At 36.2% G+C, this 17077-nt stretch overlaps 1 protein-coding gene across 1 annotated transcript; it reads left to right on the plus strand.

Annotated features, from left to right (window-relative positions):
- Positions 1–850: 850 nt before the first annotated feature.
- pik3c3 (phosphatidylinositol 3-kinase, catalytic subunit type 3) lies at positions 851–16645 on the plus strand. Its single transcript, XM_082157910.1, has 25 exons — positions 851–1259; positions 3854–4042; positions 4351–4494; positions 5671–5800; positions 7775–7861; positions 7988–8083; positions 8692–8763; positions 9438–9542; positions 9623–9715; positions 10177–10362; positions 10656–10798; positions 11004–11082; positions 11190–11257; positions 11378–11483; positions 12248–12364; positions 12452–12583; positions 12665–12793; positions 13312–13381; positions 13456–13520; positions 13937–14021; positions 14113–14187; positions 14264–14432; positions 14519–14609; positions 14693–14818; positions 16393–16645. Exons 1-25 carry the CDS (start codon positions 1195–1197, stop codon positions 16405–16407), a joined length of 2637 nt encoding a protein of 878 aa, XP_082014036.1. The 5' UTR covers positions 851–1194; the 3' UTR covers positions 16408–16645.
- The last annotated feature ends 432 nt before the right edge of the window (positions 16646–17077 follow it).

A 17077-nucleotide genomic window follows, 5' to 3' on the forward strand; every position in this document is an offset into this window, starting at 1 on the left:
GGAAGAATGAGACATGCACACAGTGGTATGCTTCACACCTCCTTGAAAGTTTATTGATCAGATACACAGTTCATATACTTCTTGTCGTGCATATTAATTTGTCATAGAACAAAGACTTTCAGAATTGATTGTATAAACAAACTAACAGATAAGGCCTCATACTTCCTTTTACCATAAATGTATGCTTCTGGTTCATCTTCATCCTCTCGATCTTCATCAATATCCCAAAATATGATACCTTATGCATGTAAATAATTTTTAATTGTAAACATTTTATTTGACTCTCTATATAGACTTTCCCAAGGCCTACTGGACTTGACTACAGAAATAAGCATTATTCACTAGTTCTTTCTCACAGTTTTTGGCTACAGAAACCAGTCATCTACTAAGAGGGGGAACTTGTGTCCAGTTATCTGAGACCCTTATTATCCTTAGATAATACAGATAAACAGAGATAAACCACAATAGTTTGCAATTTAAATAGATTCTAAACAGCACCTAAAAAATTACATGACATAATGAATATATCCTCTTTAATGGAATTCATAAAATGCAGTACATAATTCAATTAATTAAACATATTTAAACAAATGAAAACTAAATCAAAAGAGTTTTATAAAAATAAAAAAAAGAGAGATTTCTATGATCTTCAATGTCTTGCCTTTATCCACTTTAAGTTCAGAATTACCAATGCTAACAACTATTCTCATTGTACAACTAATATGCAATTCAAGAGGACTTTTAAACGCCTTACTAAAATTGTCCTCTTTTACTATCCGTTCTTAAACCAAACAGGAAGTCACAAAGATTCACCAGACCAAATAAGCCATTTCTGATCCGCTCAGTCCAAACAAGCCGCTGCGGCGATCGAATAACTTGACATCGATTATTTACGCCTGATTCTAATGTTTTCCTTTCTAAAAGCGGACGCGATGAAGCCCTGTCAGATGTTCATTATAACTTTATTATTGTCTTAAATTAAGACTGCTAGTGTTTTTGACCGGCCATATTGGTTGTCATTATCCAGGCGAAGTTATATCAAGAGTATAAACTGTTACGAAAAGCAAAAACTCCTGCAGATCCAGTGCAGGGTCTTTGCTATAGGCCCATCGCCTGACAAATCTGCATTTTTCTTTTATATGCGTTTCGTTTTATTCACTACAGTTTTGCATAACACTTCGTCGATCACTGAAGATGGACACAGACAAGTTTAACTATGTGTATAGTTGCGATTTGGACATAAACGTCCAACTGAAAATGTGAGTATGTTTCTGGACCTTAGTCATTGTCTTGATTGCAGAACTGTCAAACCAGCAGAATGTCAACAGAGATCGAGTAACAGCTCTTTGCTCATAGAAACATCGCTCGTATTATTGGAAGATGTGATATATCTACTCGATGTAATTTATTAATATGGTTTTAAATATATTGTCTACTTCGTCAAAGATAAAATCAGCAAATCTCCCTATGTAGAGGACATAATGTTGTACATTTATATTTTTAAATGTAGGAAGGAAGACTCTTCCCTCCGTTATATCAAATCGTTGTTTTTGTGATGTTTACCAAAGCTAGCATGGCAACACCATGAGTCAGAAGAACAAAGTGTTAACACGAGTCCAGCGAGAGCTGTTGTGTTTTAGGGCTGTCATCTGTCTATTGACATCATTCTCCTTTTGCCCTCGATCTTAACGAGTCTCGGTCCGCGTGTGGATCATAAATGATTCTTCTGACCCCTAGTTTTTGTCCGGCTGCATACGCACGCATAATTACGTTAGAAGGACAGAAAAATCCCAGGGTGCTAGTGAGCAAACTTTTACGCAAGACCTCATCATCATAAGACAGTGAAGCCAAACTGCATGAAGAAGAGCTGTCACCATGTGAAGCACTTGAAACAACGGGGTGAATTTGACAGGGCTGACCTTCATAATTTAGAGGGATAGTTCACCCAAAAAATGAACATTTTGCCTCATTGCAAAGTTCAAACCTGTTTGAGTTAATTTCTTCTGTTGAACACAAAAGAAGATATTTTACAGAATGTTGGTAATCAAACAGTTGACGGTAGCCATTGACTTCCATAGTAAAAAATAAAAATAAAAAATACTATGGAAGTTAATGGGTGCCGTCAACTTTCTGGTGACCAACATTCTTTAAAATATCTTCTATTGTGTTCAACAGAAGAAAATTAACTCATACAGGTTTGGAAAAACATGAGGGTGAGTAAATGATGACAAATTTTTCATTTTTGGGTGAACTGTCCATTTAAGTGTGAAATAGGAATTAAATAGGAAGGAAAAAAAGACGTTTAAGGAACGTTGTCAACGTCTAAGTATCAAAACATTTTTAAAAAGTGCATGTTGCATATTTTAGATGCTTTCGAACACTAGTAGTGTTCGCACAAGCCTTGCACTAGCGCTTGGAGTATCGGACACATCAACAAAATTGAAACAAATTAATACTTTTATTAAGCAAGAACACATTCAATTTACCAGAAATAATAGTAAAGACTTAACGTTGTAAAAAAAAAAAAAACAATCCTGAAAAAAAAAGAATTATAGTTTCCACAAAAATATGAAAGGGTTAGTTCACCCAAAATGAAAATTCTGTCAATAATTACTCACCCTCATGTGAGCAGTCTTTCTCTCCATTGACTATGCAACTACCACTTTCTAGCCCGGGAAAGGTAGTAAATACAGTCAATAAAGTAATCCATGTGATTTAACCTCAATTTTATGGAGCTACACGAGTGCTTTGCACAAATACTCCACTTCTTTTTTTCTTCAAAATATTAATCTCAAACGCGCACTCACGGCATCTCGCGTCAACACAACACACATGCGTATTATTTTGTAAATAAAGTGGTAAAGTATGTTTTTTGTTGCACAAAGCACTTGCGTTACTTCATAAACAGGAGGTTAAATCACTGGAGTCACATGGATTACTTAAATGATGTATTTAATACCTTTCTCGGGCATAAAAGTGGTAGTTGCATAGCTGTCAATGGAGGGACCGGAAGCTCTCAAAACTTAATTAAAAAGATCTCCATTTGTTTTCTGAATATGAACAAATGTCTTATGGATTTGGAATGACATGAAGGTGAGTAATTAATGACAGAATTGTAATTTTTGGGTAAACTATCCCTTTATGCATAAAAAAAAAAAAAATTCAGCTGTGATTGAAATTTCTCTTGAGCACCAAATCAGCATATTAGAATTATTTAGAAAATTCCGCTTCATCTTCATAGGAATGAATTATTTAAAAATATACATTTATTTTCAAAAATCTTTTCAATTAAAATAGAAAACATTTTAAACATTCATTTTAAATTGTAATAATATTTCACAATATTGCTGTTTTAACTGTATTTTTTATTTGAAAAAAAAATGCATCCTTGGTGATCATAAGAAACTTTCAAAAACATAAAAAAAATCTTAGTGTATCATTAGTGTTAACATATCTCCAAAGTATATTACCAAAACCATGTTTTGTTAATAAAGTGTTCTCTGAAAAATTCTCTGATCATTTTACTTTTATGAGCTATATTCACCATTTACTTTCATTAAGTGGAAAAAAAGATGCAATGAAAATTAATGAAGACTTGAGGCCTTAACTTCCTGCAGAATATCGTATATATATATATATATATATATATATATATATATATATATATATATATAGTTTTTTGTTCCACAAATGACAGTACTTAAACAACTAGCGTCAGTGTGAATATAATGTGCGGTGGAAAAGTCATGGAAATCATTGGTCAAATAGCTGAAATTTAGACCCCAAATATCTTGACATTGTGTTGTGTGCTGACTGAGCAAAAATAGCCTTTCGTTTGTGTTTGCTTTTGCAGAGGCAGTCTAGAGGGCAAGAGAGAGCAGAAGAGCTATAAATCTCTGCTCGAGGACCCCATGCTGCGATTCTCAGGACTCTATCAGGAGAGCTGCTCCGACCTATACGTCACCTGTCAGGTGTTTGCTGAGGGCAAGCCACTCGCTCTGCCAGTACGGACGTCTTACAAGGCCTTCAGCACTCGCTGGAAGTGAGTACATTTAACAACGGTTAATCTCCGTATCTCACACTGTGGCTCACTTTATGCAAGTGTGACCCAGTAATGAGTCAGAGCAGGAAACCAAACAAAATATGCCAGAGATATGTCGCAGAGATATATAGCCTATATATTTTGATACCTTTATCATCCCTTGCATATTTACACAGATACATGACAAGTATAATTAATTTTCTTAATTTAGAAAAAAAAAAAACATTGATACCTTCAGATTTTGTTTGTTGACTGTACTGACTCATGTGATTTGTCACATTATTTTCCTGGTCTTTTCTTCTTCGCAGCTGGAACGAGTGGCTTAGATTGCCAGTGAAGTACCCTGACCTGCCTCAGAGTGCCCAGGTGACACTAACTGTTTGGGATGTGTATGGACCCGGCCGTGCCACACCTGTTGGGGGCACTACAGTCACCCTGTTTGGGAAATATGGGTAAAGGTCTACTGTTTCATCAGAAATTACATGTGTACCTCATTTAGCCTTCATGTAAACAACTGAAAATGTCTTATGATTGAGCTCTATTTGAATGAAATTTATCTATGGTTAAAAGAGACTTAAATAGTCTGTTGAATATAAGAATAATTGTTTTGAAAACCTTTAAATCTGTCTACTTTCACAATCAGTTTCAAATATTTCTCACTGTTCATACGTTTGGGGTCAATATTTTTTTTCAACTTTTATTCAGCAAGGCTACATTAAATTGATCAAAAGTGACAGTTAATAGGATTATAATTTTGAACTATCAAATAAATGCGGTACTTTTGAACTTTCTAGTCATCAAAGAATAAGAATAAAAAAGAATAAAAATCATGGTTTCCACAAAAACTTTCCACATGGCTGCTGAAAACTCAGCTTTGCCAGCACAGGAATAAATTACATTTTAAAATATATTAGAAAAAACTTTTTTTTTTAGCAAATAATTGTAATTTTAAGTGGTGGGCAATTCTTTCCAAAAAAATGAATAAAAAAATAATAAAAACTTTCCGATTCCGTACATGTGAAATGCAGTGCTATTTTGGCCCACCAATCTTTGCTACATACTCTCTTCTAGATATGTCTAGTTTTTGAAGGACAGTTGGACATTAAAATGGGCAAAATTAAAATGAGGCATCCTGCTTCTAATTCTTGAAAAGAAGGCTTTCTTGGAAATGTACCAATTATGCACTAGGATGCCATGCTGATTTGGCTAAATTCTTTAGGTAGCTGACTCGGTCCCTTTTCACAGGACTCTAATGAGAAAAAGGACTCTTGCAATTATGGTAACACTGACACCATATTCTTCTCTTTGTATGCACAGAAATTTTTTTCATTAATATCTTCACTCGCATGATAAATTCATTGTAATCCAGAATTTAAATGACATATTACCAGCATATTCAGAATCTGTGATTATATCAAATTAATTAGAATTAATACAAATCTGTGCATGTTAATATAGTCAGTGAGGTGTTATTAATCAATTATTGAAGAGATTGTTAGAGAGACAAACTTGATGTTTTTTTGTGTGACATTTTTCCACAAAAGTTTGCACACCACCCCTCTTTTACATCTAATAAGGGAATCCCTTATCCTTCTTCATCTCTCTTCTTCTCTCCCTCTGTCTACCAGAATGTTCCGGCAGGGCATGCATGATCTGAAGGTGTGGCCGGGCGTGGAGGGTGATGGCAGTGAGCCCACTAGTACACCAGGAAGGACCAGCAGCACTCTGTCAGAGGACCAGATGGGCCGCCTAGCCAAGGTCAGTTGAGGGATTGGGAAGTGGAGAAGCCCAACTGAGACAGAAAGGCGAGAAATATGCCTGTGGCCAGTTACTGCACTTGAGGGATATGTTAAATGAAAAGTGGGTGGCAGGGTGGGATAGATGGATGTGCTGTTTGTGTTTATAGATTACCCAATTTGTGGAAAGAATGAGAATTGAGAATGTTTGGGAGTGTGATTGTGAGTGTGTGTGCGTGTGTTCTCTAAAAGGACATGTTTTAACTGCCCTCTGTTCCAGGGCCCAGACCTGGAGATACTTAGTGACGTGAGTATGAGAGAAAACGGGACAGGAATGCTGAATGTGTGTGTGTGTGTATGTGTGTGTATGAGTGTGTGCTTGTCTCATATTTTTGGTCAAGATTTAGGAATGGTTCCATACTTAGCTTGTTTAATTTGACCCACATTTTCTCAAATAGGATAAGTATATAATTCTCTGTGTGTTTTGGACTTTCAAGCACTGACATTTTGGACATTGCTTGCCCTCACCAATTTTTATTTATTTAATATTTAATATTCATTTTTGTTTTTGAGAATTTATTTATTTGCAATTAATTTGCAGTAAAGCTGTTATAAAGCACACCAAGTGTTCAGGGGAATTGAGAAACGCTTTTTATGACACTATAAATTAGAGCTGCTCGATTAATCGTTAAAAGATTGCATACCAATTAAAACACCAATGCAATTGTATTTCTTAATGACAAGGATTCGGCTATAGATATGCCTATTAAACCTTTGACAAGTACGATCACAGCGAACATCCAAATCTGCGTTGTTGCTGCCACTGCCCCAGAGAGACCAGTTGTCATGTATAGATATGAAACGGCTTCACAAACAGTCTTTTCAACCACACAGTATCTTTATTTCTGTCACAATAATTCAAATTATCATAAAAGATATAAACACTGATGTCTACAGTAGTGATCAAAATAAAGATTGCATCAATTACATCATTACACCAGTAGGTGGCGACAATTGACTGTAAAAAACATTATTTATCATTGAATGTTGACATTCAAAAATGTTGAGTCTTTATGAGCGAGTCATTGAATCAATCATTTATTCATTCAAACAAACCGATTTTTTTTTTAAATCAATTAAAATGACTTAAATATTTTAACATTTATTTATAATTTATATAATTTGCAGCATTTAACATTTTATCAGAACCTCTAGTAAATTGAATGTTATTTTGTTTAGTGGTCTATTCAGAATCGTGAAAAAAAAAAAAATTGCTTCTCAAATCAGAATCGTGCAGCTCTAAATTCTACTATAGATGAACTTTTAAAAATATGGCAGGTCAGATACAACTTGAGCCCTTTTAACAACATCTTTCAACTAAATGTTTCAACTCATGTTATGGCCATGTAAAAGCTGGTAAGTTTGCCCTCTGTTCACATCAATCGTGTCTGTAATGTATAACCAGTCGTTCGTCTACAGAAAAACAGTTCTACATCAAACGGACAATTTAGAAGAATCTACAGATTAAATAAAAAGATTGTTCTGCTGGATAATTCATCTAAGTCAGAATGATTTGTTGTGGATGCCGTTGACAAAGCTTAACTTGTTTGGAACTGGGAACATTCCTTGAAATGTTATGGATATTATGTTTAGCCACTAAAACACAAGTATGGCTGGTTAAACAAAGTCCTCTTAGACTCTTGGTGGCCTTTAGATGAGATGTGTTATTGTACTAACTATTACTAACTGTTTGTTTAGAAAGGGCTGAGTCATCTTAGTGTGCTACTACTTTGTACTGGCACCCACTGAATGTCCTTACTTGCTAATGGGCGTTTTTGTGTTTGAGGCTCTTGCTGGCTGACACGCCACTGTCATATGATTGGCTAAAGGATTGTGCGCACAAGGTATTAGTGTTACTGGTCTTCATTACTGGTTCTTTTTCTTTAAGTTTTCCTCTCTCTTTCTTTGCCTTTCTCTTTCTCTCTGTCTCTCCCAGCTAACCAAAGCTCATCGTCAGGGTCACATGGTTAAAGTAGACTGGCTGGATCGCTTGACCTTCAGAGAGATTGAGATGATCAATGAGGTGAGTGGGTTTGGGGTAAACGATTTCATGATACGACATCACTATCATTTTTGTAAACTCTTTGTAGAGCCCAAACTAAAAACCACAAGTATGTCAAATTAAGATTTTTTTTTTCTCTCTCTACAGAGTGAGAAACGTAGCTCTAATTTCATGTATCTTATGGTGGAATTCCCCCGTGTCAAAAGTGGCGAACGAGAATACAGCATTGTCTATTACGAAAAGGTATATCTATTTTTAACTACATCCTTTGCTACAAAGTGAAAATTGATTCAAAATAACCCTGTTTACTTTCCCTGTTAATGCATGATTCATCAAAATGTATCAGCTCTGCTTCACTTCAAAATTTTTAGTTGACTAGGTTGTGATATTAATGTTAACTAATAGCCAAATAACTATTTAAGCATTTTTAGCGTATGCTTGTTGTTGGGAAAGCAGTTTTTTAAAAATCTTGCCAATTGCTAATAGAGTTATTTAATGTGGTTAATTTAACATGTATTAACTTTTAGTTTGAAAAGAATAGCTTGTTGAGGGTGAACTTGAACTTGACGGTTATTCGTGTAAAAAAGCATTTTTAGGAGGGAAGCAGTCCTACACTATTTTAACTGCAAATTAGCAGTCAGAAATAAATACTTTAACAATCTTATCATTTTTAGATGGGTAAAAACAAGCCCCAACTTACAGTTTTAGAAAAATACATTTTTACTTTTTTGAAGTAAAATGGGTTGTGAATGCCTTTTTTATTCTGACTTTAAATCAGTGATTGATAATTTTTTTTTTTTTTAAAGAGAGTAGTTAAAAGACCAGGTAAATTTAAGTGACTCTCTTTTCAGGATGCTGATGATTCCTCCCCTTTGCCAACCAGTTCAGATATTGTGAAAGTCCCAGACCCTCAGATGTGCATGGTGAGTGGAAATAAAAACAAAAAAGTCAGTTAACTTGGGTTCATTGGTTTTAGAATCTGTAATAAATGTCTGTCTTAGGCCCTGTTTACACCTGGTATTAAGATGCGTTTTGGTCGATCGGATTACAAATAGACGAGGGAGACACATTCCCGTTTACACCTGGTCTTTTAATCTCTTTTGTCCACCTTAAATTACTTGTGTCCTGATTTCTTCAAGGGGTGGGTGAGTGCGTGTTATAAATCAGGAATGGTGAGAGAACATTGTGCTTGGCAAATGTTTTCATCCTCAAACCAAACTTGGGTCTTCAGCCGTCAAAGTTTAAATCCTTTCTGGATAGCACACTTCCCATAATGTTTATGCATTAGGTCAGTAGGCGGAGAGAAGGCGGTCTTTTGTGGCTGTTCGATCATATGAGCATTCTACACTACAAAAGCAAACTAGTCAAATGAGTTTTGACTACCTCTGGGATCGGTCGAAAGTGGACAAGCTCAAAACGTTTTAGACCCCATTTACACCTGTATTTAGCGTCGTCCACTTGTGATCTTAATACCAGGTGTAAACCGGGCCTTACACACAAATGGTGGTGTATATTTTGGCACTTGATAATGTAAAAAAAATACTTTTCATGTAAAATGACAAAGTTGGTACTTACTGGTGCTGGTGTTCTGTTGCAGGAGAACCTTGTGGAGAGTAAGCATCATAAACTGGCCCGTAGTTTGCGCAGCGGACCGTCTGACCACGATCTCAAACCTAATGCAGCCACACGTGATCAACTCAATGTTAGTGATGAAGAGAAAAAGAAGTCCACAAGACATCTCTGCAGATGTGTTTTTAATATGTATATATTTATCTGTCATAGATCATAGTGAGCTACCCACCCACTAAACAGCTAAGCTCTGAGGAACAGGACCTTGTGTGGAAGTTTAGATACTACCTCACCACGCAAGAAAAGGTGAGTGAGCACATGTACTGGACACTAACCATTTAAACGTTTTTGGGTCAGTAAGAAAGAAATGAAGGCTTTTATTCAGCAAAGATGCATTAAATTGATCAAAAGTGACAGTAAAGACATGTATAATGTTACAAAAGATTTATATTTTAAATATATGCTTTTCTTTTTAACTTTCTAGTTATCAAAGGATCCTGAAAATATATTTCACCATCAGAGGAATAAATTACATTTTAAAATATCTAAAACAGTTGTTTCACAATATTACTGTTTTTTTTTTTTTATCAAATAAATGCAGCCTTGGTGAGCATAAGAGACTAAATAAATAATAATAAATAAATCTTACCGACCCCAAACATTTGAAATTATGTTAATGTTTACTAGTGTTGCCCCATTGGTAGTAGGATGGTGTCTCAGTCTTACTCTCTGTCCAAGGCAGGATCTAATTGTGGCTCTGTTTTTAGGCTTTGACTAAGTTCCTGAAGTGTGTGAACTGGGATCTGCCCCAGGAGGCCAAACAGGCCCTGGAGCTGCTGGGAAAGTGGCGGCCGATGGATGTGGAGGATTCCCTGGAGCTGCTGTCCTCTCAGTTTACCAACCCCACAGTCAGACGCTACGCTGTCGCGAGGCTGCAGCAGGCTGACGATGAGGTAAAGTCTACAGTATATGTGTTTCTGTGTCTTTATGTATGTCTTGTATCTGGAGTATATGTGTCAGTATATGTCTCTGTGCGTCAAATGATTTTAAACGCGCCTTAAACATGCACACCATTACCAATGGGAATCTTTTGGGACAACTAAAAGATTTATGCATTAGAGGAACCTGATTCCTGCAGATAAACATTTAATTCTGCTTATTTTTCTGACTCTTCAGCGAATGAATTGTGATGCATACAATAACCATACCATACACACACCTCATCTCTCTTTGTAATTCCTTCTAGGATCTGCTAATGTACTTGCTCCAGCTGGTACAGGCATTGAAATATGAGAACTTCATTGATATCCAGGGTGGTTTGGAGCCTGCCAGTAAGAGAGACAGTCAGGGGGTTCTGGCAGAGAGCTCAACAATAGGAGATCTGGAAAGGTCAGCTGAAACCTCACAGAACATGCATCTATGGGAAATGGGAACCCCCCACACATAACTTTTCATAGGATCACAGCATCTTTCAACATCTTTGCATGCACGATTTCCAGAGATGCTCTGAATATATGTACTGTTGGAATTCGAAACAATTAAAAATTGAAAAACAAAAACGTGAGGGTTCCACTCACTGATATGTTTTTTGTAGTTCCCAGATGGCATCAACCATCCCTGTGATGCCCAGTGGACAGAAAGGCAAAGAGGGAGCAGATGGTGAAAATCTAGAGGTAAGTGTAAAATAAAAAGTTAGCAGATGTAAAAAAAACAACCTGTTTATTTTAGATAAAGGGGATGTGGAGATTATGTAACGGTGTGTATGACCTGTGTTCCACAGCAAGATCTGTGCACTTTCCTTATATCACGTGCCTGCAAAAACTCCACTCTGGCAAACTATCTATACTGGTGAGTTCATTAATCAAGGGGTTTTGCAGTTCTTCCATGACTATAACAATTTCCACCGATTCCATATGTAAGATTTAAAACTAAAAGAAAATGTTGTTCGGATATTGTCTTCTTCTGCAGGTATGTAATAGTGGAGTGTGAGGATCAGGACACCCAGCAGAGAGACCCAAAAACCCATGACATGTACCTCAATGTAATGAGGCGGTTCAGTCAGGCTCTGCTCAAGGTACCTTCACATTCTGAACCCACATGACTGACAACAAAATTAATTTGATAATATACACTACTGTTCAAAAGTTTGGAGTCACCAAGGCATAAGTCACCACTTATGCTCACCAAGGCTGTAATTATTTGATCAAAAATACAGTAAAATTGTAAAATAGTATAGTTTTTTTTATATTATTATATTTTAATATCTTTAATTACATTTTTTTTTAAATGTAATTTATTCCTGTGATGGCAAAGCTGCATTTTCATTAGGCAAAGCATCATTACTCCAGTCTTTAGTGTCACATGATCCTTCAGAATTCATTCTAATATGCTGATTTAGTGCTCAAGAAACATTCTTATTATTATCAATGGTAAAAAAATTTTTTCAGGATTCTTTGATTGATGAACAGAACACCCTTTGTTTGAAATATCTTTTATAACATTATAAATGTCTTTTCTGTCACTTTCGATCAATTTAATGCATCCTTACTAAATAAAAGTTGCTAAAAAAAACTAAAACTAATTTTGAACACAAATTTTGAACACTTCTCAAGTTTTCAGCATCAAGCAATTTGTCCTTCTACACAATCACAACCAATCAGGAGATATTCAATCTAGTTAAGATTGTACTTTCAAAGTGCATACAAAAAGTGATTTTGTCTGATTATATTGCAAATTCATGCCTCTTATACATATGCTTGGTTGATAAAAGTAAATAGATGTGAAGTGTTGAAATAGAAGATATTGAAAATAATATGTGATGTTTATGTCTATTTCCAGGGTGATAAGAGTGTAAGAGTGATGCGCTCCCTTCTGGCCTCCCAGCAGACATTTGTAGACAGACTAGTGCAACTCATGAAAGCTGTTCAGAGAGAGAGTGGAAACCGCAAGAAAAAGGTACGGAACATCTGCTGTAGATCATGAGGAATCTTTTGTAAAGTTTTTTGTTACATTTCATTTTTTTTCTGTCTGTGACTCTGACAGACGGAGCGGTTACAGAGCCTGTTGGCTGATAACGAGAAGGTGAATCTGTCAGAGATCGAGCCCATCCCTCTCCCTCTGGAACCCCAAATCCGCATCAAAGGCATCATACCTGAGACTGCAACACTCTTTAAGGTATTGTGCATCATTTATATCCATTACACTGAGTCTCACATGCATCCATCCACCCCTGAGCACAGTTTGTGTCTCTTTCAGAGTGCTCTGATGCCAGCAAAGCTCATCTTTAAGACAGAGGATGGGGAGGAATATCCAGTCATCTTTAAACATGGAGATGACCTGAGACAGGACCAGCTCATCCTGCAGATTATTTCACTCATGGATAAGGTCTGAGGAGCTCATTACATCTCCTCACACAGTTCCAACAGTACACAGAGTTCATATCAGTATTCATTAATGTCTTCATACATACCTGTACAGAAAGAAAAAAAAAAAATCTGTTGTTCTATATAATGCTACCGCTAAAATAAAATTGAGTTTAATCGAATTTTTGGTAACACTTTACGGTAAGGGTACATGAATTATCATGAATTCATGTATAAATTCATGCATGAATTATGCATTCATTCATGCATTAATATCTCATGAATCATCAGGAATATAATAAATCATAATTCATGATGATGTACTCCTCTTAGTTAATGTTTTAATTAAGGTGTTGTTCATCCATGAAGTCATGAATGAAAAACGTTGAACTCTTGTTAGTTCCTGATGATTCATGAGATATGAATGAATGCATAATTCATGCATGAATTTATACATGAATTCATTGTAATTCATGTACCCTTACCGTAAAGTGTTACCGAATTTTTTGTTGATTGTTAGCTTTTTTTTATCTTCAACAGTTGCTGAGGAAAGAGAATTTGGACCTGAAGTTGACTCCATACAAAGTTCTGGCGACCAGCACCAAACATGGTCAGTACTGCTTCACCTATTGAGCCAGTCAATGCACTTGTGGGAGTTTCATTTCACATATGATTTGTCTGCAGGTTTTATGCAGTTTATGCAATCAGTGCCTGTGGCTGAGGTTTTGGCGACTGAAGGCAACATTCAGGTAATGCAATACAATATAGTTCTGCAGTCCTGCTTCTGGAGGGCCGCCTTCCTGCAAAGTTCAGTTCCAACCCTAACCAGTTAATCAAGGTCTTCAGGGTCGCTTGAAACCTCCAGGCAGGTGCGTTAGTGCAGTTTGGAGCACAGGCCCACCATGAATAGGATTGGACACCCATTTCACTTGGATATACATCACAATAGGGGGGAAAAAAAGACTATTGTATTTTAATATTTTAAAATAAAAGTAATATTTTATTACTTACATTTGTATAATAGAATTGTAGGTGCAAGGTGCTTTGGCACATACCAAATAGTGGATGTATTAAACGCATTCTTCTGTGTTTATTTGTAATAAAACTAAAGAAAAAGCTCTCATATCTTTTTTTATTTCTCTTGATTAATTATGTCTCCATGCAGAGTTTCTTCCGAAAGCACGCTCCGAATGATAAGGGGCCATATGGCATCAGCTCTGAAGTCATGGACACATATGTTAAAAGCTGTGGTGAGCTTCAGTTGGTTTATTTAGCTTTATTATTTATTTACTTCTTTATAAATCATTATTTGCGTGTACTAAATCATGATATACTTTTCAGCGGGCTATTGTGTCATCACCTACATCCTAGGGGTTGGAGACAGACATCTAGACAATTTACTTCTCACAAAGACTGGTAAACTCGGCTTTCAATGACTTAATGCACTGAAAAAAACAGATTGGGCGTGCTGATCTGTATCTCTGGCTTGCAGGGAAGCTGTTTCATATCGATTTTGGGTATATTTTGGGTCGGGACCCTAAACCCCTGCCACCCCCTATGAAGCTGAGCAAGGAGATGGTGGAAGGGATGGGGGGCATGCAGAGCGAACAATACCAGGAGTTCAGAAAACAGTGCTACACTGCCTTCCTGCACCTACGCAGGTGAGTTAAAGAAGACCTACTTCCTATATGTAGTATGTCTAACTTGAAATCATAACTTTTTTTGTTGTTTTGGTTCTCATATGCAGATACTCCAATCTCATTCTGAATTTGTTCTCTCTGATGGTGGATGCCAACATTCCGGACATTGCACTGGAGCCTGACAAAACTGTGAAAAAGGTTTGTTTGGCCCCAAAATTTCAGAGGGAGAATAAAATGAGCAATACGATTTTAACCTGTTCATTTTTGCCTGCCCACCGCAGGTTCAGGACAAGTTTCGATTGGACCTCTCAGACGAGGAAGCAGTGCATTATATGCAGAGTCTGATTGATGAGAGTGTAGGGGCTTTGTTTGCTGCAGTGGTTGAACAGATACACAAATTTGCACAGGTGTGTATGTTTCCTCATTTTTTAACGCAATACTTTTTTCCCTTTTGCAAATTCAGCATGGAAACTATAAAAGACAAGGCCTATTTATGATGTTACTCAAAACAAGCTTGTTCTGTTACTGTTTTCATTTCTATGGATAGCAATTTTTTTGTCTAAATTCCCCCTGATTTGCTGTCTGGATGAATTAACTCTAGTTGCCAAAGTTCAGGGCCAGTCTGCAGATTTTGGGCAGTAAGGGTTGAAAGATTTCACTCAAAATCACAGTGTAGCCCAGACAATTATTTTAGCTTCAGTCTTTGATTCCATCCAGAAGAGATCAAACGTTTGATATTCTGAGATGATTTTAGAGCACATTGTTTTCATTTGTCATGCTTCTCTTAGCAATGAAGCACACATTTCGGCTTTCTGAGTATGTTGTGTTCAAAACAATTGGAAACACTTTATTTTGCTTGCCCCCCAAAGACATTCTACTAACTATAAGTAGCTTTGCAAGTACGTCAACTTAATCCTCGTTCGAACGGGACTAGTTTTCTAAACGACGTTTGAGTTACAATTCTTATCACTCAACGTCCGATTCGGACGGGACTAAAACCTCCATGTTCATTTCAGAGGTGGGAGTGTGTGTTTCTAGACGTGGCCGTTACAGAAGGTCATGTGCTGTGCGTGCGTCACCGACCGTATATGTATTTTAATTTATTATTTGTTGGTATGATAAAAAAAATAAAAAAAAAAGCATTAAGTAAACTTCACAAGTTTATCGCAGTGGCTGTTTATAATAAATAAGTGATCTATGAAATCTAGACAAGTATCTTACTCTTACCTAACACTGATAATAAAATGGGCAGTCTTTGCTGTTTCACAGATTTGGCTCTATTTATTAATTGTATGTTATTTTTTCATTGGATACCATCCATATTTAAACTAAATTAAAGTATGTCGAAGATTGGTACACAAACGATAGCTCTGGTAGGTCAAAAAAGACATGGATAATACAACAACAGTGATCACAGACATTCGGACGGGATTAGAGGACCGTAATAGTAGGTCATTTGCCCTGGAATTTTTACAGAGGTTGTGTGACAAAAATTCAGAATTGGCAGATTTGGACCAGATTAAAATCGCAAAGTACGTCTGTGAAACTAGTCCGTCCGAATAGGTCTTTAATCTACTAACGCTAACCTAACAATCTACTAATATACTCTAAGTTACTTGACATGTAGTTGCAAATTAATGAGAGTTAGTTGACACAAGTTACAAAGTTACTTAAGAGTTAGTAGAATGTCTAAAGTGGACAATCAAAATAAAGTGTAACCGAACAACTTGAAACTTTGTGGGTAATCCTCAGTCATTTTGTGTATGATGCCCATTTGTTTCTCTTTAACAATTTATGAAGCTGAGTGTTTAAAAATCTGTGCATATTTTAAGAATCTTGCAGTGTATTCCAGCTTTAATAGAGTTCCCACTTTTGTTAATCAGCTATGATTATTGACAGATCCTGATAAATGGCCAAATAGCGGTCCTTGGATAGCTGACATATTGGACTTTTACTAATGTTTTATATTTAAAATCCACAGTATTGGCGCAGATGAGGTGATGTCATGGAGCCTGGTTCTCTCATAATCATTGAGCAACAGATAGATGGACGACAACAACAACTGAATGATAGACGGGAGAAAAGGACATGTGCCAAGGCCACACTCACCGTGAACCATTCATGCACTAGGTCTCGACTAAACTGAATATATTTGTATATAAAATATCAAATTAACTGTATATGTAAAAAAATTAAATAAAAAAAAGACAGCCAAATAAAGATTCCAAACTTTAGCATTTGTGTTTACTGGTCAGTATTCACTTTAACACTCATATAAAACATTTAGAGTCTATATTAGAAGCTGAAGTCTGTTTAATTTGTTTAATGATTTTTTTTACAATAGAATAGTAAAAAAAAAAAAAAAAATTATCATCCGTTAAATATGTATTTGAAACCCTTGATTAGGGACTTTTATCTGTTTGGGGGCATCCTTCTATGACAATGAGTGGTTCTGATGCATATGGTGGTTTTAAAGGTTTCTCTGGATGAGAACCTGTGCGTTTCCTACAGTGCGAGTCAGCTAGTGAGTCACACCTTCCTATGAGGAGTATTCTCATACAACTTTATTGCACAACCTATGTATAAAAATTGGGCAATGCCTTAGAAAGAGATTATAGTTATACAAAGTTAAAACCTCAATCTACATTTTCTTTAGACTACATGGG

The sequence above is a fragment of the Leuciscus leuciscus genome (genome assembly GCF_965113295.1).
Source record: "Leuciscus leuciscus genome assembly, chromosome: 2".
In the NCBI taxonomy this organism is placed as follows: Eukaryota; Metazoa; Chordata; class Actinopteri; order Cypriniformes; family Leuciscidae; genus Leuciscus; species Leuciscus leuciscus.

Coding starts and splice junctions, on each gene's coding strand:
- pik3c3 (XM_082157910.1), top strand. CDS start 1,195: ATGGACACAGACAAGTTTAACTATGTGTATAGTTGCGATTTGGACATA. Junction 8,764..9,437: donor CAGACCCTCAGATGTGCATG/GTGAGTGGAAAT, acceptor GTTCTGTTGCAG/GAGAACCTTGTGGAGAGTAA. Junction 14,610..14,692: donor CTGACAAAACTGTGAAAAAG/GTTTGTTTGGCC, acceptor TGCCCACCGCAG/GTTCAGGACAAGTTTCGATT.